The sequence below is a fragment of the Girardinichthys multiradiatus genome, chromosome 5 (assembly GCF_021462225.1).
Source record: "Girardinichthys multiradiatus isolate DD_20200921_A chromosome 5, DD_fGirMul_XY1, whole genome shotgun sequence".
Classification (NCBI taxonomy): Eukaryota; Metazoa; Chordata; class Actinopteri; order Cyprinodontiformes; family Goodeidae; genus Girardinichthys; species Girardinichthys multiradiatus.
In genome coordinates, this window is record NC_061798.1 from 7116929 (window position 1) to 7144402 (window position 27474).

The 27474-nt window shown below is 40.7% G+C and overlaps 1 protein-coding gene and 1 long non-coding RNA gene across 2 annotated transcripts; both read right to left on the reverse strand.

Moving 5' to 3' along the window:
- Positions 1–1061: 1061 nt before the first annotated feature.
- LOC124868127 (probable ATP-dependent RNA helicase DDX5) lies at positions 1062–10417 on the reverse strand. Its single transcript, XM_047364960.1, has 13 exons — positions 10253–10417; positions 7664–7844; positions 7449–7545; positions 7214–7347; positions 6881–6946; positions 6657–6798; positions 6403–6563; positions 6040–6212; positions 4749–4859; positions 4541–4602; positions 4377–4436; positions 2719–2940; positions 1062–1855 (listed from the first exon to the last, which is right to left on the reverse strand). The coding sequence occupies exons 1-13, from the start codon at positions 10291–10293 to the stop codon at positions 1404–1406; spliced, it is 1902 nt and encodes a 633-aa protein (XP_047220916.1). The 5' UTR covers positions 10294–10417; the 3' UTR covers positions 1062–1403.
- Positions 10418–18312: 7895 nt separating this feature from the next.
- Positions 18313–24695, reverse strand: LOC124867748. Its single transcript, XR_007038138.1, has 5 exons — positions 24496–24695; positions 24204–24317; positions 23945–24082; positions 18974–19053; positions 18313–18676 (listed from the first exon to the last, which is right to left on the reverse strand). It is a non-coding gene; the product is annotated as an uncharacterized LOC124867748 (long non-coding RNA).
- Between the last annotated feature and the right edge of the window lie 2779 nt (positions 24696–27474).

Genomic DNA, 27474 nt, shown 5'->3' on the forward strand with positions numbered 1-27474 from the left:
CTAAAATGTTTCGAGATTAATTCTACTTAATATTGTGGCTCTTGGCCTTGTGATAAATGCAGGTCCTTCTCAAAATATTAGCATATTGTGATAAAGTTCATTATTTTCCATTATGTCATGATGAAAATTTAACATTAATATATTTTAGATTCATTGCACACTAACTGAAATATTTCAGGTCTTTTATTGTCTTAATACGGATGATTTTGGCATACAGCTCATGAAAACCCAAAATTCCTATCTCACAAAATTAGCAAAGTATTTGATCATGTCTACATTTGTTTACACGATGATTCGTTTTGTGTAGTTTGTTATTCAGAAACTGAAAGGAGGCCAACTTAAACTTCTGCTTCAAATTTACATGGTGCTTACTTTTTAACACAATGAGCCCAGAAGCATTTGGAGCCAAAAGTCCCATAAACAGCAAAGGGGGGAGGACCTAATATGAAATCTGAAATAATGTAATTAGTAAGAATCAGTATCAGCCTACTGTACTCTGAAAATGTAAGTTCACAGATCAAGTGAATCTACAGACTTTAAGAGGAAAAACAGAATGGAGGAACCCTGTTTAACCACCATTTGTCAACATGGATCTATTAACTTTTCTTTAACTGATGTTATGCCACCCATTGTGACTTCCTCTGAATTGCTACCCTGATTGGTTCTACCAGATCAAGAGTCAGCTGCTCCAGTAAGTTTGGACTTCAGTGCTGCTAATATTAGCACCTGCATATACCTGCACTGAATGTCCATAACAGAATGACACAAACAGTACAATTCATTTTTCTTTCATTACACCACAAACCACATGCTTATTTTTAGAAATTGTTCATTTAAGAAAATGTATTTTCTCTTTGTAAAGTTTATTTTTTATTGTTCCAAAACCCCCAAGAACTAAAATCCTGACAATTATACTGCAACTAGATAAATGAGAATTTGAGCCAAATTGAATTGGCCTTCTTCCCCCCTTTCTTCGCTTTGGACCTCAGCCATTACACCACTGACACTGCTCTATACAACCTACTCATCTCCCCAAATATTCAAAACCAATCACACAGATCTGGAGTTTTTCATTTTTATTTAAAAGGGGCCACAGGCACCCTTTGATATGACTTTCATAACATCACTTTAAACTGAAAGTGAAAACACAGGATTACCTAGTAAAAATAAATTACTGAGGAATGTAACAAAAAAAAAAAAAATACAGTCCAGGAAAGTGCAGCAATCATGTTTACACAATGGGAGACTAGGATCCCATCTACTCTTCTGGGTTTACTGAATAATTCCAACCATGCTGTAAGCAAAACAACGTTAAAGCATACAAAGAATAATATGAGAATCGTACGGTAAGATTTCAAGACTGGGCAGAAGTCATGTTGTTTTATAATGTGAATATACAATATTTACTGAGAGAACGGTGGCGGCATGGGGTAGGGCACCATCGGTGGTGGGGGTGGCGGCTGTTGGTTCTGTGGTGGTGGCTGAGAGTTGAAGGGGAACGGCTGGTGGTTCACACCATTCTGAGTGGCCCTTTGCATGCCGCCAAACTGAGGGGGGCCTTGGAAGTTCTGGTTACCGAAGCCACCTTGGTTTGGTGGAGCACTAAAATTACCCTGTCCATTACTATTGTTGTAATTGCTGTTGCCATAGTTACCACTAGGATTGCTATTGCTGCCTCCATAATTCCCACCGTTTTGGGCTTTGCTTCCCCCAAAGGCAGTCTTGGGCCCATTGCCGAACCCCCTGTCACTGCCCCTGTCCCTGTAGCTGCCACCACCGAAATTACTTCTGCCGCCCCCTGAATACCTATCGCGACGATCATCCCTGTAACCACCTCTTCCCCCCCTTCCACGACCTGCATCGGCGAAGACAAAAGAAGAGAAAGATTAGATAAATAGTGATGTGACCCAGTGACAAAATACCAAAAGAATGAAAATGTCGCTACAGGTATACCTCAATAAATTAGAATATCAAACATTCTTCAATAATTAAATTCAAAATGTGAGTACCATATTTAGATACATCATATTAGGTATAAATACACAAAGCATGCATTTGTTAATTTTGATGACTATGGCTCACAGCTAAAGAAAACCCAATTTCAGTTTCTTGGACAAGTGCACTACACAAACCACTTTAAAGAAAAGAACTGGAAGGAGGGTAAGTCCTAAAAGGGTCACTGCTATAGAAATGGTTTACAGATTGCTGCATCAAGGCATATTTATGGAAAAGGTGTGGCAGAAAAAAAGGGCACAAGCAACAGGTATAACCACAATCTTGAGAGAAATGTGAACGTGTTGCTACCCTACTCCGTGTCTAGTCAGTGCAGCCGTCTACCAGCACATTTTAGAGCTCCTTGTCTGCTGACAGGCTCTATGGAAATGCTGAATCTTTCCAAGTCATGCCAAAGGAGCCCAGACCAAATATTACTATGCTGTGCATATCTTTCAGTAGGCTGACATTTTTGTATACATTTTTTTCCTCCCATTTATGTTATATGATATTGTACTTTTCTAAGTAACTAGATTTGGAGTCATAATCAGTTATTAGAAATAATGTTGCTTAAAACATATCCGTGTATAATTAATCCATACAAATCAGAGTTTTGATGACATTCCAATTGAGTGGCACCTCCAGAACTGAAACATCCACCCAATTTTAATTGATTAACTGACCTTCATATAAATAGGAATTTTAATCTTAAATTGTTTCCTTTACCTCCTCTGTCCTCTGCCATCTGGATCAGCTTGGGATTGATGGCCTGGTTAGCCTCACGCAGCACAGAGATCAGGTCACTGGCTTGTTTCATGTTGTTGGGGGTGAAGAAGGTGTAGGCTGTGCCCGTTTTTTGACTGCGGGCTGTGCGGCCAATACGGTGGATATAGTCCTCGGAGGAGTTAGGGTAGTCATAATTGATGACAAATTTCACATCCTCCACATCTGTGAAAGTGTTGCAGTGTGGCAAAACAATACATACGAGGCCACAGGATTTTGCACACCACAACAGCCAGATCAAACGGAGAAGTTAGCAACTGTGAATGCTGGGGGAGGAAAGTGGTTATTTGGCTGCGAAGGGAAAAATATTGCATTAGAGGCAAAAAAGGAGTGTGTACACATCTACTGCATGGGAATACTACTGTGGGAAGAGAGAAACGATGCACACTCCTGTTGCTTACCCTAATCAAGTGATTAAATGACATTCTCCCTTTACTACCAAGGGAGAAAAAGATAGAGATAAGTCTTACCATAAAAAGGAGTATGCATTCACTAGTCCTTTCCCAATGCAGCGAAATCCCCCACATATTGTCAAGTGACATCCAGGAGCTTCTACGCAGTTAGGCCAACCATATGCACTGGGATCCCATCATGTGCCAATATAGGACCATTGAGTGGTGCATTTTTGCAGGTTCAGGTTTTTCCCAGTACACTCTCATAAGAACCTTGATATCAAAGGCCGCACTGCACGTCTTGCCAAGACAAACTAGACTATGCAACAATTAAAAAGGGACCCCTTCAAACCACAACAAAGTGAGTCCCAGCATTGAACCTCGTGGGACTCCGATGCAAGGTTAAAGTAATGCCTCCCACCCAGCCCCTTCATCAGTTTCATCAAGGCAAGATCTTCCAAGAAGCCAGTGTTCACTTGAGAAAATGTCTCTCGTTGGCAGGTCTCGACATGACTATAAAACACAGGCGAGGGAGGAACTTTGGTTTGAGCTTTCTCATTCTCCTCTCTTTAGATGTTCCCACTATCCCCTGTACACATGTGCCAGGTCTCAATTTTCAGAGACAAAAAAGATTTTCAAACTGCTCTCTCCATTTCACGGAATCCAGCACGATAAACAAACCAGCTGCCAAATTTTTGGCAAGCTGACACCCATGCTACATGAAACAAGCGCCTAGAGATCACGTTTGTTCCAAATCTCAAACAAGTGACTTGCGTAACTGCAACCTCTTACACGACATGCAAGACCAATGTCACAGCGTCAAGCATGAATGTATATTTTTGTATGTTTGAGTCGGAACCAGCTGGATGGGCACTTTTTGGGTGAAATTCATGGACAGAGAACAGATGTGTGTGTATTTCAACAACATATCAGAGACAAAGGCTTAGCCACGCAGCCTTTTGAAGATCACTGGCACACAAGAGCTTCACCTCTCTAGGCCCACTGGGTGGCAAGCCAGTTGAGCAATTCCAATATGTCCTCCTTCTCCCTCTCGAGGCCTGGGACTGTCATGCCTAGCGCCTGCCACAAAGACTCCACCTTAAGGTGAGGAAAAACTCAGAAAATGCATAGAGAAGTTAAAGAAAGCAAAAAACTTTCTTTAAAATAAGGAAAACACTGATAAGAGGTGCAACTGAATGGCATACTAACCTAAACCACGGGAGGCCACGTCTGTAGCAATAAGAATTGGAGCTTTGCCGAATCTGAACTCTGTAAACAAAGACAACATTTTAAATCAACAAACCAACCAACCAATCTGGACACAGTTTGTTTCTCATTGCTTTAAACATGAAATGTAAAAAATACCATCTTACCATTAAGAACCCAGTCCCTCTCTTGCTGGCTCTTGTCTCCATGGATTCCCATTGCTGGCCACCTACATCAGTCAGAGCACAGAGAAACCTTTTTACTTACTGCTGTCCAAGTTTAAAGATTAATATAGCTAAATAAAGAGCAGTTCTGCCCGAGATAAATGTAAACCACGCCTCTAAAAATGGTAAAAATAAGGCAGGAGATCTTTACCCATCTCTTCTCATTCTCCTGGTGAGTTCATCACAACGTCTTTTGGTCTCCACAAAGATAATGGTCTTGTTCTCCTTTTCACTCATTATCTCCTCCAGCAAACGGATCAGCCTTGAAACAGAAGAAAACAGATGGAATTTATTTAGACGTTGTGTCTGCTGACTTTTGCTGGAGCTGTTAAAGGGTACACACATTTTCCACTTTTGGTCCGCTTTAAACGGACCAGAGTTCGTTTCCCTCCTTGGTCCGGACCTTTTGTGCAGGTGTAAATACACTCAAGCGAACTCTGGTCCGGATCAAACAACCGGACTGAGACCCACTTTTTGAGGTGGTCTCGGTCTGCTTCCAAACGGACTCTGGTGCGGTTCGCTTATGGTCTGAATACAAACCGGCCCCGATCCGAACCAACAACAAAAAGCGTACGTCTCTTTGAACATAAAAAGCCACCGTAGCTGGTAGCAAAGATGTGTGTTGTAAGATAATCATACCTGATAATCTGTGTGTTGCTTAGCAACGCTACAGGCTTGTTGTGGGACAAGGCACGTAGAGAATGTCGGCGTTCAGCACGCATTCTCCGACGGGGTTCCAACATTATAAATGAAACGTCTCAAAGTCTGTGTTGAATGAGCTCCTCTTGACCCTCACAATAATTTTGCAGCTGTAATAACGGCACAAATATGCAGAACCGAGGTGCTGCACATCTACAGATGTTTTCCTAAATTTCTGGGTCTGTACCCCCCCCCCATCATTTCTGTCCAATGGGAACAATGATCGTCACCCGCGTGGCTTTGTTTACAAGTAATAGTTCACTTGCAAAAAGTACAATGTGAAAACAAACCGCACCAAATGAAAAAAATAAACTTTGCTTTTGGTCCGGACCAAACAAGCGGACCAAAGGACTTTCCTGGTGCGAATACACCGAAAGAGAAATCTTATTCAAATCCGATGTAAGGCGTACTACAAATGGCTTGCTTTAGAATTATGTGCTTGCATATATATACAAACTTTCAGAGTTAATTGCTCAAATGGGCCTTTTTTCCTGTTTGCAGGGATACTTAAATATTTTTTGGTGGTTGAACTGTCCCCATAAACTATGATCCATAACAAAAATGCAGCGTAAACAGGGAGAGGATGAAACAATAAATGAATGAGATGTTTATAATGACGTGGCTCTGATTTTGCTCTGGTGGTAGGAAAGCAAACCGGTTCAGTAAAGAACTGGCTCCAGCACCAGCCCTGGATGTGACTGTGGATCTCTTTGGTGGAAAAGCTCCAAGAGTTTCCTACTCACTTGTCCTCCTTCTCCAGGTCATTGCAGACATCAACTATCTGCAGGATGTTATGATTGGCACTGAGCTGCAATGCACCAACGTTGATCTGGACGTAGTCCTTCAGGAAGTCCTCAGCCAGCTGACGAACCTCTTTAGGCCAGGTGGCGCTCCACATCAAGGTCTGACGATCAGGCTGATGAATATAGACAATGAGAACATCAACTCTACTTACAAATGAAAATAATTGTAGCAGTTTGGTAGGCCACCCCGAGTTATTGTACATTCATTTCTCCTGTGGTCACTGTGGTGTCAAAATCTACACAAGTGCTGCAAATACATTAAAGTCAACTGTCTGCTCAGTGAAAGGCAAAAGCACTAATTACCCGAATTTGTTCGACTATTTTGCGGATCTGAGGTTCAAAGCCCATGTCCAGCATGCGGTCTGCTTCATCCAGCACAAGGTAGGTGCAACGTCGCAAATTAGTTTTACCACACTCCAGGAAATCAATGAGGCGGCCTGGGGTAGCAATGCAAATCTCCACTCCTTCAACAAAACCAAAATACAGTAATCAATAAAAAGAGGAAAGGACTGTGGGACAAGTGTATCTTCATCAAGACATTTATAAAGTAGACACACCCCTCTCGAGGTCCCTTATTTGTGGTCCTTTTGGTGCACCACCATAGATGCAGGTAGTCTTGAGACGAGAAGCCCGGCCATACTCAGCAGCCACTTGTTGCACCTGCTGAGCCAGCTCACGGGTCGGTGCCAGCACCAAGCACTAAAATGAGATTCCACTTCAGCTATTCAACCACACTACTGGTTAGTTGCTTTAGTGAAACATTTGCATTCAGATTACTTACAATAGGCCCATCTCCATGCTCCAGAAATGGCTGATGTTGGATGTGAACGATTGCTGGCAGAAGGTACTAAAGAAGAAAAGAAAATGTGTTTGACATGCGACTGAACTGCCAGTGACATGTTATAGGATTTTTTTTTAATCCTATGCTGTGAAAGAAAACTGTACTTTTACAGCATCAGCAGAGTGCCTTTCTCACATTAGCTGAATATGTAAAAATGGCTTCCGGTTCTAACATTTAAGCTCAAACAGCACGTTCAATTTAGAAACCGTTTCTGACATAAGCAACGAGCAGTAATAAAGAACACTTCATGAAAAGTAGCTACACATAACTTACAGCGATGGTTTTCCCAGAGCCAGTTTGAGCGATGCCAACCATGTCCTTGCCGCTCAGAGCAACTGGCCACCCCTGGGACTGGATTGGAGTTGGATCAGTAAAGTTCTGCTTAACAATAACATCCATGACGTAGTCTGGGGAAATAGGATATTAAAGTTTAATACCTTATAACAGGGGAAAACGTTGGATTATATCAGGACCGATTTTGGAAGAGAGGGAAGGTGTTTCAGCTCACTTGGAAATGCAGCTTCATGGAATTTAACAATAGGTTTAGGGCAATCTCTGCCTTTGACCGTAACTTCTTTGCTTCTACGATACTGTTCAACCTCTTGCTGAAATTGGGAAAAAAGGAAACCAGTGTGAACTTCAATGAGAAACACATGACTATTTAGCTTTGATTTACAGAGGTAAATCAGAAACTATGAAACAAATATCTTTAAATGGTCTCACAAGAGGTCTGTGTGTGGCATCTGGGTGTTCCTGGTAGAAGTTCTTCTGAAACTTTGGAAGTTCATCAAGGTTCCAATGTCTCTTCCTCAGTCTTTCTCCAGGATTTCCAAACTTTCCTGGAGGAGGTCCTCCCCTGTTGCCTCCTCCTCCACCACCAAAACGAGAAGGGCCACCACCATACCTGAATAAGAGATGGACAAATCATTATGTATAGACGTATGTAACTGTTAACACTGAGCCCCTAATAAATATCTACAACAATTATCTGCAATCATAACAATACTTATGGTTTACAATACTGCATGGTATCAGAAAAACGTAGAGCGGTGATACTATTGCTAAAAATTGCGATGACGACATAAGCTACTAATAACTCGCTTTAATTTTTATTTTTTCTGACTTTACCATTACACAATGTTCCCGTCACTCTCCAGCAGCTTCACTGTCACAGTCTCTAAAAACATAGGTCAAGTGTGGACGTTAAGGGCAATTAGAGTACATCCAACGGGCCAAACATGTTACCAATATGTAGAGGCTGAATACACGACGCTTGCAATATAATAATCTGCCAAATATCGTTAGTTTCCAAGTAGTCCTTTGCAATAGTGATACTATGCTAGCTGCATTTAAATTACAAATGTGTGCGAAACTTTGTCGATATTCTGCCAATGCCGAAAAAACAAAATTTTGCGATTGCATTGTTTCCATTAAATAAGAAATACAATGAAAATCACACGTGAATGAGTTTGTTCACACGATAACTCATTTAAAAAAAACATGGCGGCGACGGATGTAAACACTTGTAAATGCTTGCATTTCTTAGCTTGTTGGAATCTAAAATGCTGGTAATGCCCCTGTCACGAACTAAATTAAAGAAATACTCAGTCTCGTGGTGAATCCAAGCATGCCGTGCAATCATCTTCCTACTACTTCCTGTTGCCTTCGCCAGTAGTACCATCTGGTTGTTGATCACGTGACTCATGTGATGCGAAAAAAAGTGTTCCCATTGCAGTTTTACAAAATGCACCAATTTCGATACAGCCAAAAAGCCACCTCATCCTAGCTGAAACACTTAATCAAAAACTGGAGCTTTTTTGAAATTACAATTTGATGGTCAATGGAGACACAGCTACTGACATTCTTTGACAACTCCATACATTGTGCAGATCTATTTATGATGCAAATGCATTCACTAGAGCAAGGCCTTCCACCCTTGCTAAAATCTAGCAAATTAACCAGATTTCACTCAACGCAATAATGTGTGACTAAACCCAAAACCCAGTTTCTGTTGTTAGTGTATTCTCTGTGATTAGATCAGCTGCAAGCATAGTTTCTGATGATTTTATAATTGTATTTTATTGTTTGGGCTTAGATAGGTGATTTGGCTGGACACAGGGTAAACACAGCAGCTAAACAGGTGAACACATATGATGCCATAACTGGCTATTTCTATTTTGTTCATATTGGGGTTTTTTGTAAGCAGTTAGGATACATTTGAATTTAAGCATTACAGCAGTGCAGATTGAAAAACAAGGTGTACATTTTGAATTAAAAACTAATTTTTAGTAGTTATTAAATACAACCATTAAAATTTCCTACCTTCCTGCCTATAACAGCCATGTTTTACTTTGAGTAGGTCACTTACATATTTCTTAAACATAAAGACGTACATTGGCTGTGTGCCAAAGTTCTCATATTCAGACTATATTTCCAGATGGCATCTGGTATGGATCTAGACCACTGATAAAACCTTCAATCTTTCAATGGCAAGTCGCCATGGTTACACTTGTTGCTCGTTCTCCAAGACAGGCCATCACATGGGCAAGTCTGGATGTAATTTTTAAACAACGTTATTGGTATATCTGTTTATTTTCAGACAAATGTTACCAGATCTATCAAACCCATCTGTCAAACCTACATTCATCTATATATTTCTATATATCTATCTATATATACAATATTTATTTATTTATTTACTATCACTAATCTATAATTTTAGATATTGTCTCAAATTCTGGATCCCAAGACCTGGAATCTGAACAAAATCTACCGGGGTTGGTGATGTAATCACAGCCCGTAAACTGAGTTCCTAACACACTGACCAGGATACAGCAGGGTGACCTACTTAAAACACGGTAAAACAATGGAGGATATGGGGCTTTCGTTATGCCTCCGGCCAAATACATTCTGGTTGCAAAGAATTACTTTGGAAATGAGCCCATTTCGAACGAATTTTGGCCTTGTAAACACATCCGCAAGATGCGAGCTGACTGCGCCACAAGGCCAAGAAAAAACAGTGGAGGTTTCCGCTTAGCCGCAGACGCAAGGCCGCCGTTTGCTGCCATTTTAGCTCCGATGTCCGGGACCAAACGGTTAACATTTTACAAAACCTCCAAGCCCACACCACAATGTCCAAGTAATGGTCAGAATTTAAAAGAAGAATCGCACTAAATCTTTCAGCAGTCATAACTATTCAAAACGTCCATTAAAGCTGTTTTTAAGAAAACACGGCCATGAAACAAACGCCATCGGTAGCTAAACACTAAACAGCAAAATAAATGAAACGACTAAAGCCATGGTAATACATACCCTCTATCTCTGCCCCGGTCTCTGTCTGAAAATCCAGGCATTGTTTAGCAGATTGTTGTGAAAAATGTAGATTATGCGAAAATCTCGTTAATCGGCCAATAAGTCTGGTAAGCAATGAGAACTGCTTCTGGGATCGGGTGAAAAGAAAATGCCGGCCGGCTCACCATGGAGGCGGAAATGAGCTCAGAGAAGGCGATTAACAGACATATCCATGCGCGTCCTAATAATATTCTCTGTGGCCCTACTTTATTTCCGAAATTACCTTAACAAACGCTTTTCACCCATGGCTCTTAAAATGCGTTTTAAGTACCACTGATGGCAGTAAAACTCAATATACTTTTGTATATCTAACACAACAAAGCAAAAAAGCCAAAGTTTTTCATTAAATGCTAACTACATGGTATTTACTGCGTTGATACTTGTTAAACTAGTTTGTCAACCAATTATATCACCCACTTCCAATACCTGTTGTCATCATCAATGTAACTGAATCCACTTTGTGGCTATGCAGGTTTAGCAAGATGCTGGAAACAATCTTAACAGATTTTGATCGATGCTGACATGACAGAATCATGTAGCTGCTGCAGATTTGTCAGCTGTACATCCAGGGCATGAATGTTCTTTTCAGCACTTTCCAGTTTTGCAATGAGATCTAGTGACTGTGGAGGCCAGAGAACTTAGGCTACTATCATCCTCAAGCAACTAGTTTGAGATGATTTGAGCAGTGTGACATTGTGGATCATCCTGCTGGAAGTGGCGTAAAAGAAGATAAAAAGCAAATAGATTAGTTATAAACAGAATCATTTCGTTCAGAAAAAGGAAAGTATAGCCTACCTTTGTAGCACCAGGTGGTCTGACACAAAAACTATGGATACATGGCCTCACCACACCCTTTTTGCAGCATCAAGTAGTAAAAGATGAAAATGAATTTGTACTTCTGCCTACCACAATAAACCTATTCATGCATAAATAATAACTGTGACATTATTTGATTTAGCATCACTGCAATGCCCCTCCTTATGTACAGCGTCCTGAGTGCCTTGTTGCTGGAAAGTGCTATATAAATAAATTTGACTTGACATAAATCGGTATGTACAATTCGCCTGGCATTTTATTGTTTTTAATTCCATCCATTAAATCAACTGTATCATTTAATACAACCACCACTTTTTGTGAAAATCAAGTTTTAATATATGACATTAATTTGAATCTTGTCAGAAGGCGATGGTAGATTTATTATTTTCAAATTATATAAAGTTAACAGCCTTTTTCCTCCTGCTGTAAGTATTAAATAAGTGAAAGTTTTTCCAAGTTTAATCACTGCAATTAATTGTTGTAAAGTTTTCGACAAATCATCCTTTGGAGTCAGATAAAATCTGAGTCTAACTGGTCGAATTTAAAATCCTAAATTTAATATTGTTTGAAAGCCTGTTGCCTTAAAATTGTCACATTATCTTTCTAAGAATGTTTTCCCTTCCAGCTCGTAAAAGAGTTTTCCACAACTGGTGCTGCCAGTCCTAAAGCACGCTGATGTTATTTATGGCCATGCCACAGAAACTAATCTTTATCCCCTCAAACTTTGAAATACTGCGTATTTAGAAATACTTAATCCAATTTAACTCATAATATGGCCAGAGAAATACTGATCAGTTAATTTTTTTGTGTGTTTTATACCAAGAATTAGGAAAGATTTTGACAGTTTGCATTTCGGTTTAAAGCTTCATCAGCTCGGAATACTTTGCCTCATTCACTTGCTGTATTACTGTTATTAATAGATCTAAGCTGTCTTTACTTACTTTATTTTAAAACATCTTTTTCTTACATTCAGATTTTTTCATATTTGTTTGATTCGTTTTACAGAACATCTTCTATTCTGCAAGGACCTTGTCAAAAATGAGATGGTGCATCTCAAGGGGTTACCCTTGAAATAATCAGGTGTCAGTGCTGGCAATTATACCTTTTATTTCTTTCCATACCTAATATGTGTCATGATAGGGTTAAATAAAGTCAAAATCAGGTTGAAGGCCATTGGATCTTCCCTGCAATTTTTTCTGTTTGGCCCTGATAAAGCTGCTCCCTCGTAATCATCTGGTTCCATAACAATGTTTGTGGTATTCATCAGCAAGATTATAATAGCTCTGAATGTTCTATGCTAATCTAGCTTTATTTAGATCTATCAATATTTTCTAATGCAGTAAGTCCTTATTATATTTCCCTAGTTTGTATTAGTTCCTATTCTTCTAATTTGTGCTAATTTCATTAGTTCTAGTGCTTATTTTAATCTCTTTCCATACCTCGATTGGTCTCTTTCTGTGTAGTGTAGGCATCAAAAAGGATCAGAGTATTGTGTTCATTTAATTGTGAATGTAAGTATTAAATCTGAACCATAGATACCATTTTTTAAAAATCTTGTTCAATTACATTTAACTGTAACTGAGTCTTGTGGAAAAACATTTAGAAGGCTTAATGAATTTGATGAACACAAAAATGAAGGACACATTATGTCTTATAATCTTAGTTTGTTTTGCCCAGTTTTATAAACACACTGTACAGTTTCCTTTTTAATCACACTTTGTATTTATTTCAAGTAACTAAAGTTTGTTTCATTTAGCTAAAGTTTTCTCCATTTAGTCCATCCAGTCCAGTAATTCTGTTAAGGTGCATTTCATCTTGTGTTAAATTTGAGTCTAATTTGATCATTCTGACTGGAAAAAGTCAAACCATCTATTAAAATCATGTTTTGAGGGGAAAGACTGTCCCTTTCTGGCACTTCCTTTCATGTTATCATAAAGAACTGACCTAATATTATTATGGTACTGCTGAGGATCATAGAGTCAGACAGTTTAAAATGTTTTTACCTTTCAAGCAGGCGGTCCATGGCCAGGACAGCTCCCCCAGACCTAAAAACTCAAAATTCCAATTCGTTTCATATCAGAAAACAATTTAAATTAAATGCATCCTGCCACATATCCCCTAATTTTTTACATAACATGAAACAGACACTCATTTCACAAAAACAGACAGACAAAATGGACAGACATTGGCCACATAAAAGTTGGATTACCCTGTTTGTAAAAGAATTGTGAAAAATTGAAGACAGGTCTATGAGCTTTCTTATTTTTAGCAGTATTTTCAATTCAGGTAGAACTGTTGCTATCTTTATATGATTTTGGAAAAATTCTGGAAACCTTTTTGAGACAGAAGTTTGGCAATGATCATCAGATCCTTCAATTAATGATTTTTGAGAAATGGGACCTGTTGCTCTGAACCAGCACAGTGACTTCTGCTGTTTTCCTACTTCCCCCTATTGAGAGAGAAAAGGTTGTCATATCTAAGGTTCTACTTCTAGAGAATCACATAAACTTCTGGTGGGCCGGTTTTGGCCCGTGGGCCTTGAGTTTGCCACATGCAGGGTAGAGTTAAAATCTTTATCAGAGCTCTCAGTAGACAGGCTTCTGCTGTTTGCAGAAGTGTTATCTTTGTTTTCAGGCAGTTGCATGTCTGTGTCAAGTTTAATGCTACAGTCATTTCACAGAGCTGAGGACAGAATTTAGCTTCTCTCAAAAGAGGAAAAATCAAAAATGCACACAATTTGGGTCAAATATGGAATTATTTCCCTGTAAAATGAATTTTCTGCATGTGCTTTTCAACTGGCCTCAGCATTATGGCTATGTTAGTTAAAGGCTGCTCTTGCTGTTCTCTGTCAATTTTCAATCTAGTCTGACACCATGCTTGAGTAGACTAGGTTTGTTTCGTGAGTTATAACAGAAAGCGGGGGAGGCGCACACTGAGTTATAAAACTGCTGCTGTAGAGTGGGAGAAAATGATTTCCCTATAAAATCTCCATGAATTTCCAAAACATTCCCACAACCTGCATGTATTTGCACCAGCTGTTAAGAGTCCAATTGTTGCTTTAACTTGTTAAAGCGTGTTTGTGGCTGAAACCTGCTAATAAATTTCTCCTCCCTGTGTCCAAGCATTGCTCCTACAGAGCACGGAGCTCATTTTCTAGTGATTCTCTCAGTCATTCTCTCACTTTACACACACGTTCACACACTCTGGCTGAGCATGTTAGCTTAGCATATTAGCTTAGCATGTAGCATGTAGCAGTCAGTCAGTGTCCGTCAGTGAAATATGTCCCCCGTCACTTCCGTCAGCTCACTTCCGACTCACATACATCCACACTCCCACTGGTCAGTTGATATTACACTTTTATCTTTATATAGCTGTTTATTCAAAAAGGAGCCAGCGGCTTTTAAATTTTTCTTAAGGAACAATTAGAGAGCTATCGAAACTCAAGACTCCCTCTCGGTGGTGGCTTTCATGCTCTTTACGAGAGCAAACAGGAACCATGAAAACCTAAACCGAGGATGCGCATTTATCTCTGCGTGTTTTACTCACAAGGAAGTAAGCGGCTTTTTGAAACTTTTAAGAAGTTCAATTAGCTATCGAAACCTAATACTTCCCCCTTGGCGGCGCTTTCGAATTCCGTTAAGCGGAACTCAGGACCCGTTCAAACCTTAGTCAAGTATTAGCGTGCCTCATTCAGGGAGGTAGCTTTTATATTGTGTGCGAGGGAAACCGATCTTCCCTTGCATACAATAAAGGAACTCAAAACCTACACCGTTAGATTTTAGCTGTCTTTTAGAAGATTGTACCTTTCTTCCCGGACTGTCACCGTTAAAATCGCACTGCTTATTAACACGTCTTATCACTTATTAATGCGTACACAACAATTATTCTGAACCATTTCTCTGCCTCCAAGAATTACAAAAACAGCTCACTCAGAACTAACAACACAGCCAGTGTTTTTACAGGAAAAACACTGGAGATTTTTAATAGGAATCTCCTTACCTGTTGCGGCCGCAGCTGTGATGTGTTGTCCTTCCGTGGCAACCCTATGCTATCCAAAAGTGGTTTCTGCTTCCGGGGCGCGGTCGGAAATACCATTTTGTCCAAAGCTACCGCACCCTGTCGGCGGTCAGACGCCTTGGAGCTCCACCAGTCCTTGGACCCCGGAAACAGTCACCACTCTATCTAAAGACTCTTAAAGGAACGACTCTCAAACAGTTTCTAACTTTTAGCTCTTTTTAATCTAAGTTAAGGCAGAGGAATGATTACAGAGATCAGCGCTGAGGCTCCCGTCTCGGACCGTCGCAGTCTGTTACAGGATGACGAAGAACCTTGATAGAGGGTCACATACAGTTTTTATATCTGGCACTCCAATGCAATGGATGTGCACTCCTTCAGTGATTATCAGTAGACTACAGGTCCTTCTCAAAATATTAGCATATTGTGATAAAGTTCATTATTTTCCATAATGTAATGATGAAAATTTAACATTCATATATTTTAGATTCATTGCACACTAACTGAAATATTTCAGGTCTTTTATTGTCTTAATACGGATGATTGTGGCATACAGCTCATGAAAACCCAAAATTCCTATCTCACAAAATTAGCATATTTCATCTGACCAATAAAAGAAAAGTGTTTTTAATACAAAAAACGTCAACCTTCAAATAATCATGTACAGTTATGCACTCAATACTTGGTCGGGAATCCTTTTGCAGAAATGACTGCTTCAATGCGGCGTGGCATGGAGGCAATGAGCCTGTGGCACTGCTGAGGTCTTATGGAGGCCCAGGATGCTTCGATAGCGGCCTTTAGCTCATCCAGAGTGTTGGGTCTTGAGTCTCTCAACGTTCTCTTCACAATATCCCACAGATTCTCTATGGGGTTCAGGTCAGGAGAGTTGGCAGGCCAATTGAGCACAGTGATACCATGGTCAGTAAACCATTTACCAGTGGTTTTGGCACTGTGAGCAGGTGCCAGGTCGTGCTGAAAAATGAAATCTTCATCTCCATAAAGCTTTTCAGCAGATGGAAGCATGAAGTGCTCCAAAATCTCCTGATAGCTAGCTGCATTGACCCTGCCCTTGATAAAACACAGTGGACCAACACCAGCAGCTGACACGGCACCCCAGACCATCACTGACAGTGGGTACTTGACACTGGACTTCTGGCATTTTGGCATTTCCTTCTCCCCAGTCTTCCTCCAGACTCTGGCACCTTGATTTCCGAATGACATGCAGAATTTGCTTTCATCCAAAAAAAGTACTTTGGACCACTGAGCAACAGTCCAGTGCTGCTTCTCTGTAGCCCAGGTCAGGCGCTTCTGTTGCTGTTTCTGGTTCAAAAGTGGCTTGACCTGGGGAATGCGGGACCTGTAGCCCATTTCCTGCACACGCCTGTGCACGGTGGCTCTGGATGTTTCTACTCCAGACTCAGTCCACTGCTTCCGCAGGTCCCCCAAGGTCTGGAATCGGCCCTTCTCCACAATCTTCCTCAGGTGTCCGGTCACCTCTTCTCGTTGTGCAGCGTTTTCTGCCACACTTTTTCCTTCCCACAGACTTCCCACTGAGGTGCCTTGATACAGCACTCTGGGAACAACCTATTTGTTCGGAAATTTCTTTCTGTGTCTTACCCTCTTGCTTGAGGGTGTCAATAGTGGCCTTCTGGACAGCAGTCAGGTCGGCAGTCTTACCCATGATTGGGGTTTTGAGTGATGAACCAGGCTGGGAGTTTTAAAGGCCTCAGGAATCTTTTGCAGGTGTTTAGAGTTAACTCGTTGATTCAGATGATTAGGTTCATAGCTCGTTTAGAGACCCTTTTAATGATATGCTAATTTTGTGAGATAGGAATTTTGGGTTTTCATGAGCTGTATGCCAAAATCATCCGTATTAAGACAATAAAAGACCTGAAATATTTCAGTTAGTGTGCAATGAATCTAAAATATATGAATGTTAAATTTTCATCATTACATTATGGAAAATAATGAACTTTATCACAATATGCTAATATGTTGAGAAGGACCAGTATGTGTCACCATTGTGGTGTCTATCTGTTAGATTGTGTAGTAGCGGGAGTCCATACTAAGTGTGCTGTAGCTTTCTAATCAACCCAGTTATACCAGCTGCTCCACTATCAGCCCCAGTGCCCCACCTTCAGGTCATTTATGACAATCCTTGGGCCATTTATCCTTGTACTGTGTGTCTTATCCTATTGTAACAAATATTAATTAAGGTTATTCCTAACAAGAAGATGGGCAGTCTGTGGTCATAAAAGTGATGAACATGGTCAGCAATACTCTGTAAGCTGCGATGTGTAAATGATGCTCAGTCAAAACTAAGTGGCCCAAGTTGTGCCAAGAAAGTGTCACGATACATTCAATCGAGGACTCCACACCATTACACAACCACCACCAGCAGCAGCATGAACCATTGATAAAGGATGGACCCATGCTTTCATGATTTTATCCCAAATTCTGACCATACCCTCTGAGTGTTGCGGTAGAAATCAAGACTGATTAGACCAGACAACATTCTTCCAATATTGTAGCTTCAGTTCAATGTTCTTAGCTGACAGAAGTGGCCCCAGGTCTGGTCTTCTGCTACTGTAGCCCATCTGCTTTAAGGTTCTGTGTATGTTCCATTCAGAGATGGTATTCTACATAGATTGATTGTAACTAGTGTGTATTTGAGCTGTTGTTGCCTTTCCATCACTTAGAGATGGTCTGCCCATTCTCCCCTGACCTCTGATATCTAGGCTTTTAGGTTCACACATCTGCTGCTCACTGGAAAGTTCCCATGTTCAGACCATTCTAGGTAACCCAGAGGGATGGTTGTGCATGAAAATAACTGATGATCAGCAATTATTATAACTACAACAAGTCATATTCACCACATCTAGATGCCTAAAAGTCTTGAGATGTTACCATCTGATTGGCTAGGGCATGTTTTTATGTTAATAAGGAGTTGAACAGGTGACCCTAATACAGTGGCCAGTGAGTTTTGCAGCTACATCTGCCAGTCATGTTTTTTATCCAACAGTTTGCACAGATGTGCAACCATGAAACAAACTGCAGTCAAACCAGGTTTTAAGGGTACACATTTATTTAAACAGATAATTGCACTAATGTAACATGTTTTTTTTTTCTACTTGTAAAGCTGAGAGTGAAACATAAAAACCTATAAGTAGCAAAAATGGGTGCTGGTCATTTTGTACAGTTCACTTCTTCACAATTTTGCAGTTTCTGGTCCTTTTGGTGCCTTTCTTCTGCAGGTATGACAAGAAGCTGTCTGCTTTCTGCTGTAAGAAAAGTTGTCACGTGACTCCAATAAACATGTCTAAAACCAGGTGGTTTCATACAGGGGCTTTGATTTTTCATGGATTTCTGTTTTTGTTTTTGTCAGTTTATCAAACACATGGGTACTGAGTGCTTTGTTTAGATACAACATGGAGGTATAAGTGAAGTGGGAATTGTAACCAGTGAAGGAGCGAATTGTCTTAAAGCCAGCAAACCTCAATCACAATCTAGAATATTTTCTTGGATTGATGTAAAATATGTCTCATGTTCCGGCACCTGAAAGAGAAACAGATGTTTGAAAGCCCCAAAATTCACCAATGCTCATTTTAAAATTTTTCACAACAAAGCTGCACATGAGTTGATTTCTGTTACTGGTAAATACATTCTTTATTTATGAAGTTGTACTTTTCTTTTTCATGCCAGGAACAAAACAGTGACTAAACTGAGAATGCAGCAGGATGTTTAACCTGAGAGAGAATTTGCACACATATGTTCAAAAGTTTGTTTTCCTTTGTTTTTGGAGTAATACTAACTAGTCAAACAGCATTCAAAGCTTCAAATTTAAATACATACTGTTCTACTTGCAATAGATGCTCAGTTCTGGTTTGTGTCTTTATTGCCAGCCAAGTTGCAACTTTCCTTTTCAATGCATCCTGCATGTCAGAAGGAGAAACAGATGAAACATCCATGAATAAAAACCTCGTTTAGTCTGATGCTCCCCTGAGAAAACTGTATGATACGACTTCTTTAGATCACTATTAAAAAAAAAGAAGAAAAACAAGATAACTTGATCAAATTAAATAACATAACAAATAAAATTTTAACACAATTTTAGTTTTTAATGACAAAGACTCAATTAATATATGATCACTAGTATCTTTAAACCTTGGCCCAAAAGGACTATTTACAGAACAGAACAGAACACTATCAGGAGAAAAAAAAAAAAAACACATTTGTAAATGGTCTCTTTACTTACATCTACTTAATTAAACTCAGTTTTTCTTTTTTGGTTCAGTCACTGGGCTTCTTCTCTTAGCAGATAACATTTTACTTTTTTTTTCTCACAGTACTGTTATTGAGTAAGAGAGTTTTTTTCCATTGGCTACCTCTGCAATAGTTCCTCTTTCTCTCAAAAGAAGGAAACTGGTATTATTTGTGTACCTGACGTTTCAGAGAAATCTCCCTCACTGTTCCACCACTGAAAAACATGTACTCGTTTTTCAACGCTGTACGTCAATTCAGACTTTATTATACATACACAATCCCATTTGGTTCCTTCCTGCTTCCATTTCTTACTTGTAAACAAACCATTTCCTATCCATGTTCATAAACCACTGCATAACCCATTAACTGTTATGAAAAATGAGATATTACAACTAAAATAATTTTAAGTCTCTGTAAGTGGTAAATATTATTTGTTGGAGTCACATAACCACATTTCCTTACAGTAGATTATAGATGATTTCTTTAAATCCTCAATTGTCAAACTGGCTAGTATGAAACATCCCAGGGTAAATGGACTGAACTTATATAGCGCCTTTCCAGTCATACAGACCGCTCAAAGCACTTTACACTAGAGCCAAATGAACCCAATTGCACATTCATACAATGATATGCAGATCGGTAGGCAACTTACGGTTAAGTGCCTTGCCAGGGGCACATCGACATGTGGCAGGAGGAAGCTGAAATTGAACCCACAACCTTCTGATTGCAAGACGACTACTCTTCCTACTGAGCCACAGTCGCCAGTGGGTAAATGGTAAATGGCACCATTTTCAAAAGAGTCTGGTACTGCAAATGTACAATGTGGCTAAGAGAGAGAATGATCAGAATCTCTATTGGTTTCAGGTCATTGCATCGCTTTGCCAATCCATACACTCGTTTCTGTGTAAAGATTGGCACCATTTCATGTCAAGACCTGTCATGTATGAAACAGCCCAAACTGCAAAGGTACGAAATAACTGAAATGACCATCATTCCTATTTGCAGTGTCAGTCCCCCCTTTACACCTTTGCAGTTATGATCTTTTCTTAGCCGACTTCTTTGGGTAGGACAAGAAACCGCCTGCCACAGCATGTTTTTCACAGATCATACGTCTATTTGTTCCAACCTTGGGGACATTTTTTTTGAGTTGATCAAGATTCATCGACTGTCAGTAGTTATTTGTCCTCATTTTTGGATTTCTTGCATCTTGAGCAAAATGTTTCTTCTTGCGTGATATCTATCAACTATTGTATGACTTGTTGGGACCCCAGCCATGGATTGAACATGGACTTTGAGCTGTACACAATCAAAGGCCGGTGTGAACTTTTCTGAAACTTTTCTGAAAATGAATCACATTAACCTACTTCCAACTCAGTCCAGGAAGAGGAGGAGTCAGAGCTGAATCACTGAACAAAAATCGTATTCCCACTTCCATCTGGTCTCTACCACACGGATCTCCAGCGAGAGCGGACAGGGTATGCACTGTGCGTGAATGTCCTTGTGGGCAAGAAGACATAACTATTCAACTTAGATCCAAAGAGACTATGATTCGACGGTCAAAATACACGTCAATCGAGAACTACAAAGTTAAGTATTGATCTGCTGCTCACATAATCCAGCTTTCATATGAAATGGGCAATAGGAAAAGCATTGCTAACATTTTCTTTCTCAGGCATACAGAAGCAACTTGTGCTCCAGAGAGCTCCCCGCAGAGATGCTGTCTCCAATGTTGCCAAGTCCGCTTATTATAAATAACTTTGGGCTTGTTTTTTTCCTAAAGTTGCTTGCAAATCTTGTGAGTCGCAGGTTGCAGTTTTTTGGGCTCTTTTTTGAAGGTGAAGTTGCTTATTTGAGCTTGGCTTTCTTTCCAAGTTAAACCCCTTGATTATCTCCCAGCTCCTCACAATAAAGCAAAACACGAATTGTAGGTAGTTTGTCCTTTCCAGGCCCCTGTTTATTGGTTATCACGCCTGACCGAGTTGACTCTACAGACCCCAAACACACTCTCACCAGAGCCCAGAGTGACAGCGTGAGAATGAGTTGCAGTAAGTGGGGAAATAGTGATGATGTATTGTAGTTCAGGTAGGCTTTATGCTCATTTTTACATATGTGATTTCTGACAAGGTTTGTGTTGGCTCATGTGTATCTTTTATTTTAAACATAGTTTAAAGAAAGTATTTTTGTAGACTGTATTTACTCATTTTGGTGAGATGTATGCAAAATGCAATTTTCTTTTTTTCAGTTTAAAATTATGTTATTCAAAGAATTTAAGTTATTAAAAGTGTTAAACATTGTTTTGGTGCTGCTTGTGTATAATGACATATTATTTTTCTACATTTATACTATTTACAAACAGTCTCTTTTATACACAGTGTGGTGTATTGCCCGTTGGGCTTGTTTTCATGGAGCTGGTTGCTTGTTTCTCTCGCGAGATCCGGCAACACTGGTTGTCTCTAATTGAATCGGTTTTCCCCTTGCCTGAAAGAGGACAGTAGGTCTGCCCCAGCGCAGTCTGAAAATAAGGACCGAACAGCCCATGCGGACTGATTGGTCCCTCCAGTAACTCTCTTAAAATCCTTGGGAATGGAGGAGGAGATCCGAAGCCACATCTGTCGCTGTAGCAAGGTCTGCCAGGCAGCGATGCGGGAGGAGCCCACAGCCGACACTGCACAGAGGTTAAGGATGGTGACCGCAAAATTGCAGAATTCCTCCACATCTTCCGGTGGCAGCTCCATCTCCTGAGCCTTCTTGGAGATGGAGTAGGCTAAGAAGGCGGTGTTGTTCGTCGCTGCAGCGACCTGAGCGGCACACTGGTGGGAGCAATCTGTCAGCCTGGCTGTGATCTCATCGCTGGAGGAGGGGGGCACAGGCCGTCGTCTCACACGCCAGGCCAGGACTCCACCCTCGTGATGGGTGTGAAGGTGGAGACAGGAGCTTTAACCTGAAGCGGCTTGACCGCGGCTCCCGACAGGTAAGCGTTTATCGCCGGAAAACGGGGCAAAACCGGATCTGGGCGAGTCAGATGAGTCGGGGCGAATTTTCCCGCCAGGTCATCAGTAGGATGCTGGGCTAAAGGCGCAGGAACAGAGACACCTTTATCATTAGCTACCTTGGCTATTATGTCCAGCAGCGCGCTAAGAAGTGCGCCCATCGCCGCAAGTCAGATGGTCGCCGACATCGGCAGGCCCTGAGCTTGGACTGGTTTGGCATCTGCCTCCGCGTCCTCCGTCCAGAGGAAGGGAATGGAGATAGTATCAGTCGCTGTCTCCGGGGCGGAATCGTCCCACCCAGCATCGAAGATGTCCAATGCCTCCTCGAGGGCGCATTGGTCCGCTACGGGAAATTCCCCTTGTAGCGGGGAGAAGATGGCTAGCCGTCGTTTCTTCTCCTCCGGAGGAAGATGCCGGCAGGAAGGGCAGGTGGACTGCGGTGTCAAGGCCAGGTTAGCGTGATGGGGAACGAAGCAGCCCTCGCAGATGACATGCAGGTCGTAGCTCATGATGTAGCCAGTATGACAAGCCAGGCAAAGGCAGATAGTGCCGACGCTAGCCATCATTCTTGTGTAGAATCAGTGCTATAAGGCTGTCGCTGAAGAAAAAATGTGAAACGTTTGTCCGGTCTCACCGTAATTTATAAGGACCGGGGTGGGGCCCACACAGCAGGTGGGCGGGGACTAAAGTTTTCAGTGCTGCGCGTGAAGAGATAAACCCACTAGCGATAGCCTTAAAGGGCGAAGCCTATAGGAAATAGAACTAACCCCGCCGCATTGTGGCCACTGAAAGTTGCCACAACATGCCTTTATTGTACAGTTCAGTCCGCACGTGGTTTTAAACACAGATCGGTCATAACGTGTCATCAATGCTTATACATTTTATTCAATTTATTAACGGTATTTTACAGGCACATGTTTGACTTTAAGGAAACTACAGGCTTTCCCTTAGCTGAAACTGCTAAAGACTAAGGCTGGGCAGGCCAGAAGATTACATGTGAATTAGGTGATGGCTAGTTAAGAATCATTTATCCAAAAAGGCTGTTGGTTCCCATTTGAAATAATATTTCCTTAAATATTATTTTAATATTTCCTTAAATGTTACTGTACTAAAAAAAGAAATCTAATTAAACACCATTGAAAATTAATTATGCAGAAGGTTGGTTTTTATTCAGCAAATCATTCTTTAAATATTTTTTAAATAATCTTTTATCTGCTCCTCTGATCTTGCATTGTGATTGGTGGTTTGAAGGTATACCAGTTATTGTTCTTAGTAAGTTCTAAGACTGACTTAAGCTAATTTCCAGGTTTCTCAAGATAATCATTGGTTCTCAAACATAAATAACATTGAATGGTAATGGTACATCACTCTATAGGTCATGGTTTTTAACCATTTTTGATTCTATTGTTCCTCATTTGTTTATAGTTCCTACAGTGTTTTTGTTACGTTTTTTGCCTTGAGGAATAAATTATGATGCGGCTACCGAGCTCTTGTCTGCATTTTGGTCCGACCCAAGATCCTCCACGACAGATTGTGATTATGTTTTTGGTGTAGGTGGTAGGTTTCTTACCGTCAAGCCTGCTGCATAGTTCTTTTATCGTTTTGTAGAGTTCCTTTTTAATATTAGTCAGTACAGTCAGGTTCCTGCAAACGTTAGTTATCTCTTGCTCTATTGTGTTGTGTCCACAGGTGCTTTGGTCCTGGGTCTCTGTTGCAAAGGGAATGGAGACTAAATGAATATTCTTACAGGAGGTTCCATCTTACAGTAAACACACACATTTGAATATGTATTTCTCAGTTTTTCAAGGTGGAAGTAAAAACAGAATTACTTGAGACTACGAGGTAGACGATTCCAACCAAGAGAACCAGACACACCACACCCAGAAAAACACAGTACCATCTGAAAGGACTCCTCTTCACAGATGTTTCACTGACAAAAGAGACTTAACAAACAGTGAGTAAGTCTTGTAAATACCTGAAAACATATATGCATAACATACCAGTAAGGCTGAAATCCTCAAAGTGGAGTGGATAAATAAATTCCAATATTCATTTTTCGCTACGGACAGCAAGCTTCATACAAACCAACTAAAAAAAGAGAAAGAAATATTGTGTCCTTACCTATGGATTGAGCCTGTGAAGGTCCTGGAGAGTTTGGTGATGTATCCTCCACCCAGGGAGCATCGAACACTTTCAGGCTTTCTGTACTCACATAGATGTTCACCATGCTTTCCCTGTTGTCCTGTTCAAAGTGAACATGTTTAACAGAACCAGGGTGCACATATAGTCCATCTGACATTTTTCTGTACAGATATTGCCAAAATCTACTGTTCTCAGTAGCTGCTGTCTTGTAGTTTTATTCTTTTTTCTCTCTTCTAATCTCTTTATTATAGGTGGGGATAATTACCAAAAGAGGTAGAGGACATGGTATATAAAAGGGGAAGAGTAACAAAGTAGGAAGTCAGCTGTAAAAGTTTGGGCATCAGTTTGTTCTTTATTATGATGAATACCTAGAGGCTGTATTCACAGTTTAGTCAGAAGCAGTGGTGTCATTTTTGATATGGACAATGCGGCTTTTTCTGGATTGTATCTGGTTCTGCTTAAAATTTTGCATATTTAGACAGGTCAGAGCTGAAGTCCATTGTTCAATACAGAAAATAAATTTCTTTAAAACGCAGTGTAACACTCAAAAAAAATAAACTTTGTGAAAACCCATAAAGTTCCATCTCTAATGTTTACTTAGTATTAGAACCATCTTAGAGTAGGACAAATGTATATGTATATTTGGACTCGACAAAAATAAACTGAATTAGTTAGATTTAAGCATTTTGTGATTATTTTTCTCCACACCTCATCAGAAATATTCTGATATAGTATGCTCATGGAAACTAAATGGAAATGGGTTAGTACAAAAAGACAGCAATGCACGAAAGCAAGGAACTGACCCAGCCCTGGATTCCATCTGTTGCACTGGGCTTGTTTTATTCACACGTAGGCTTAGTTTCACTCTGAACTTTAAAAAATGACCGTATACCATTATTTGAGTGTCCAACAGATACACAGTCATTACTTTTCATATATATAGTAATAAATTTACCTTAACAAAAGAGAATAACATTCCGAACTAGGGACTTTGTCCAAAAGATCTTGCATATCCATTTGTATTTTGTTTTCTTGTAAATTATGTACCAGTTCCCTTCTCTTTGCTGTATATTTGCCGCTAAACAAAAAGACATGTTCCATCGTCTCTTATAAACAAAAGTCACATTTCCCTGTAGCGTGTTTCCCAATTCAAATAATGTATTGTTGAACCATGTTACCAAAGCGTAATGTGGATATGGTTATTTCATCCTGCCAGCTTTTCTTTTAATGTTAAAGTCACCGACCAGTACTTTCTTCTTCTCATTGTTTCTGCCATCTTCTCGTTACCCTTTGTCTATTTACTGATTTCATTTCTCCTTTACTGAGTGGTACCATTATATCACTTTGACTGCTTTTTGTAGCTTGTTTTGCATATTTGTCTGCCAGATTATTTCCTTTAATTCCTACATCTGAACAGGGCTAGTTCAAGGCATGTATATATGAGGGGGCATGCAGAAATGTGAAGGGGGCATCATCATGGGTACACATTATACGCATGCACATGTTTATAGTTGTTGTTGATTAGTGTTTTCTTTATGGGATTGGGGCAAACTGTGTAGTACTGTGCAATTTGCCAGACTGCACTGTCCTATTTCCTGTAGGCTTCGCCCTTTAAGGCTATCGCTAGTGGGTTTATCCCTTCACACGCAGCACTGAAAACATTAGTCCACGCCCACCTGCTGTGTGGGCCCCACCCCGGTCCATATAAATTACGGTGAGACCGGGCAAACGGCTCCCGTTTTTTCTTCAGCGACAGCTTAATAGCACTGCTGCTACACAAGAATGATGGCTAGCGTCGACACTATCCGCCTTTGCTCGGCTTGTCATACTGGCTACATTATGAGCTACGACCTGCATGTCATCTGCGTGGGCTGCCTCGGTCCCGATCACGCTAACCTGGCCCTGACCCCGCAGTCCACCTGCCTTTCCTGCCGGCGGAGAAGCAACGGCGGCTAGCCATTTTCTCCCCACTAGAAGGGGAATTCCCCATAGTGGACCAATGCGCCCTCGAGGAGGCATTTGACATCTTCGATGATGGGCGGGTGTTGGATGGGTGCAAAAACTTGTTATCACTCATGTAAAAACTTTGTGTTGCAAGGCACCTGCACTATGCCTTCCTCCCTGTGTGTGTGAGATCATTGTTATCTCTGTGTGAACCAGCCTCCTTTCCGTCTCACACACACACACCCTGTCTGAACTGTCATATAAATAAAGAGATAGGGTGTCAAAAACTTTGTAGTTTCACTGCAAAGTGGGCTACCCTTGCTGCAAGTAACTATGACTGTATCGTTCTTACCTCTGAGTTGACTAAATAATACCTAACATTTATTGGTCCTTCGAAGTCAGATTAATTCAATAACCTTATTTCTCTTTGCTTTAACAGTGACTCTGGGATCCGTGGGGGAAGCCTGACGTCGAGCGAAGCACCGCTGCACAGCCTCCTTTAGCCGGAGTGGCTGAAAGTCCCGGTGTGTGTGAATTCACACCTGGCCAGTGGGTTATGGCCTTCCTCAGCGCGGGGTGACTCTCACAGGGTCCAGAGAGTCACCAAGAAGTCAACTCCGAGGTGAGACAGTTTTAAAATACAGTTCATAGGAAAAGTACTTAACAATCGTTGGTAGTGCGTCGCCGGTAAGGACGCTGCATTCGGATGGTTTTATTCCACCGTGAAAGGGATAGTGACAAATTTGGTACAATCCCGCCGTGAAGGGGATTAAAGAAAACGACTGAGGATTATTCCCCTGCGAGGGAATAGAGTAAGCGCTATATAAATAAAAGAAGAAAAGTACTTTAAAGTCGTTGGTACTGCGTCGCCGGTAAGGACGCTGCATTGGGATGGTTTTATTCCACCGTGAAAGGAATAGTGACAAATTAAGGTAGGGCCCCGCCAAGAAGGGGGCCAAATAAAACGACTAAGGGTTATTCCCCTGCGAGGGAATAGAATAAGCGCTATAAAAG

Excerpts from the sequence above, each read along its gene's own strand:
- LOC124868127 (XM_047364960.1), bottom strand. The coding sequence starts at position 10,293 with ATGCCTGGATTTTCAGACAGAGACCGGGGCAGAGATAGAGG. Across the intron at positions 7,845-10,252 it reads GACCGGGGCAGAGATAGAGG|GTATGGTGGTGGCCCTTCTC; the intron begins GTATGTATTACC and ends TCTCTTATTCAG. Across the intron at positions 4,437-4,540 it reads GAGGGACTGGGTTCTTAATG|AGTTCAGATTCGGCAAAGCT; the intron begins GTAAGATGGTAT and ends CTTTGTTTACAG.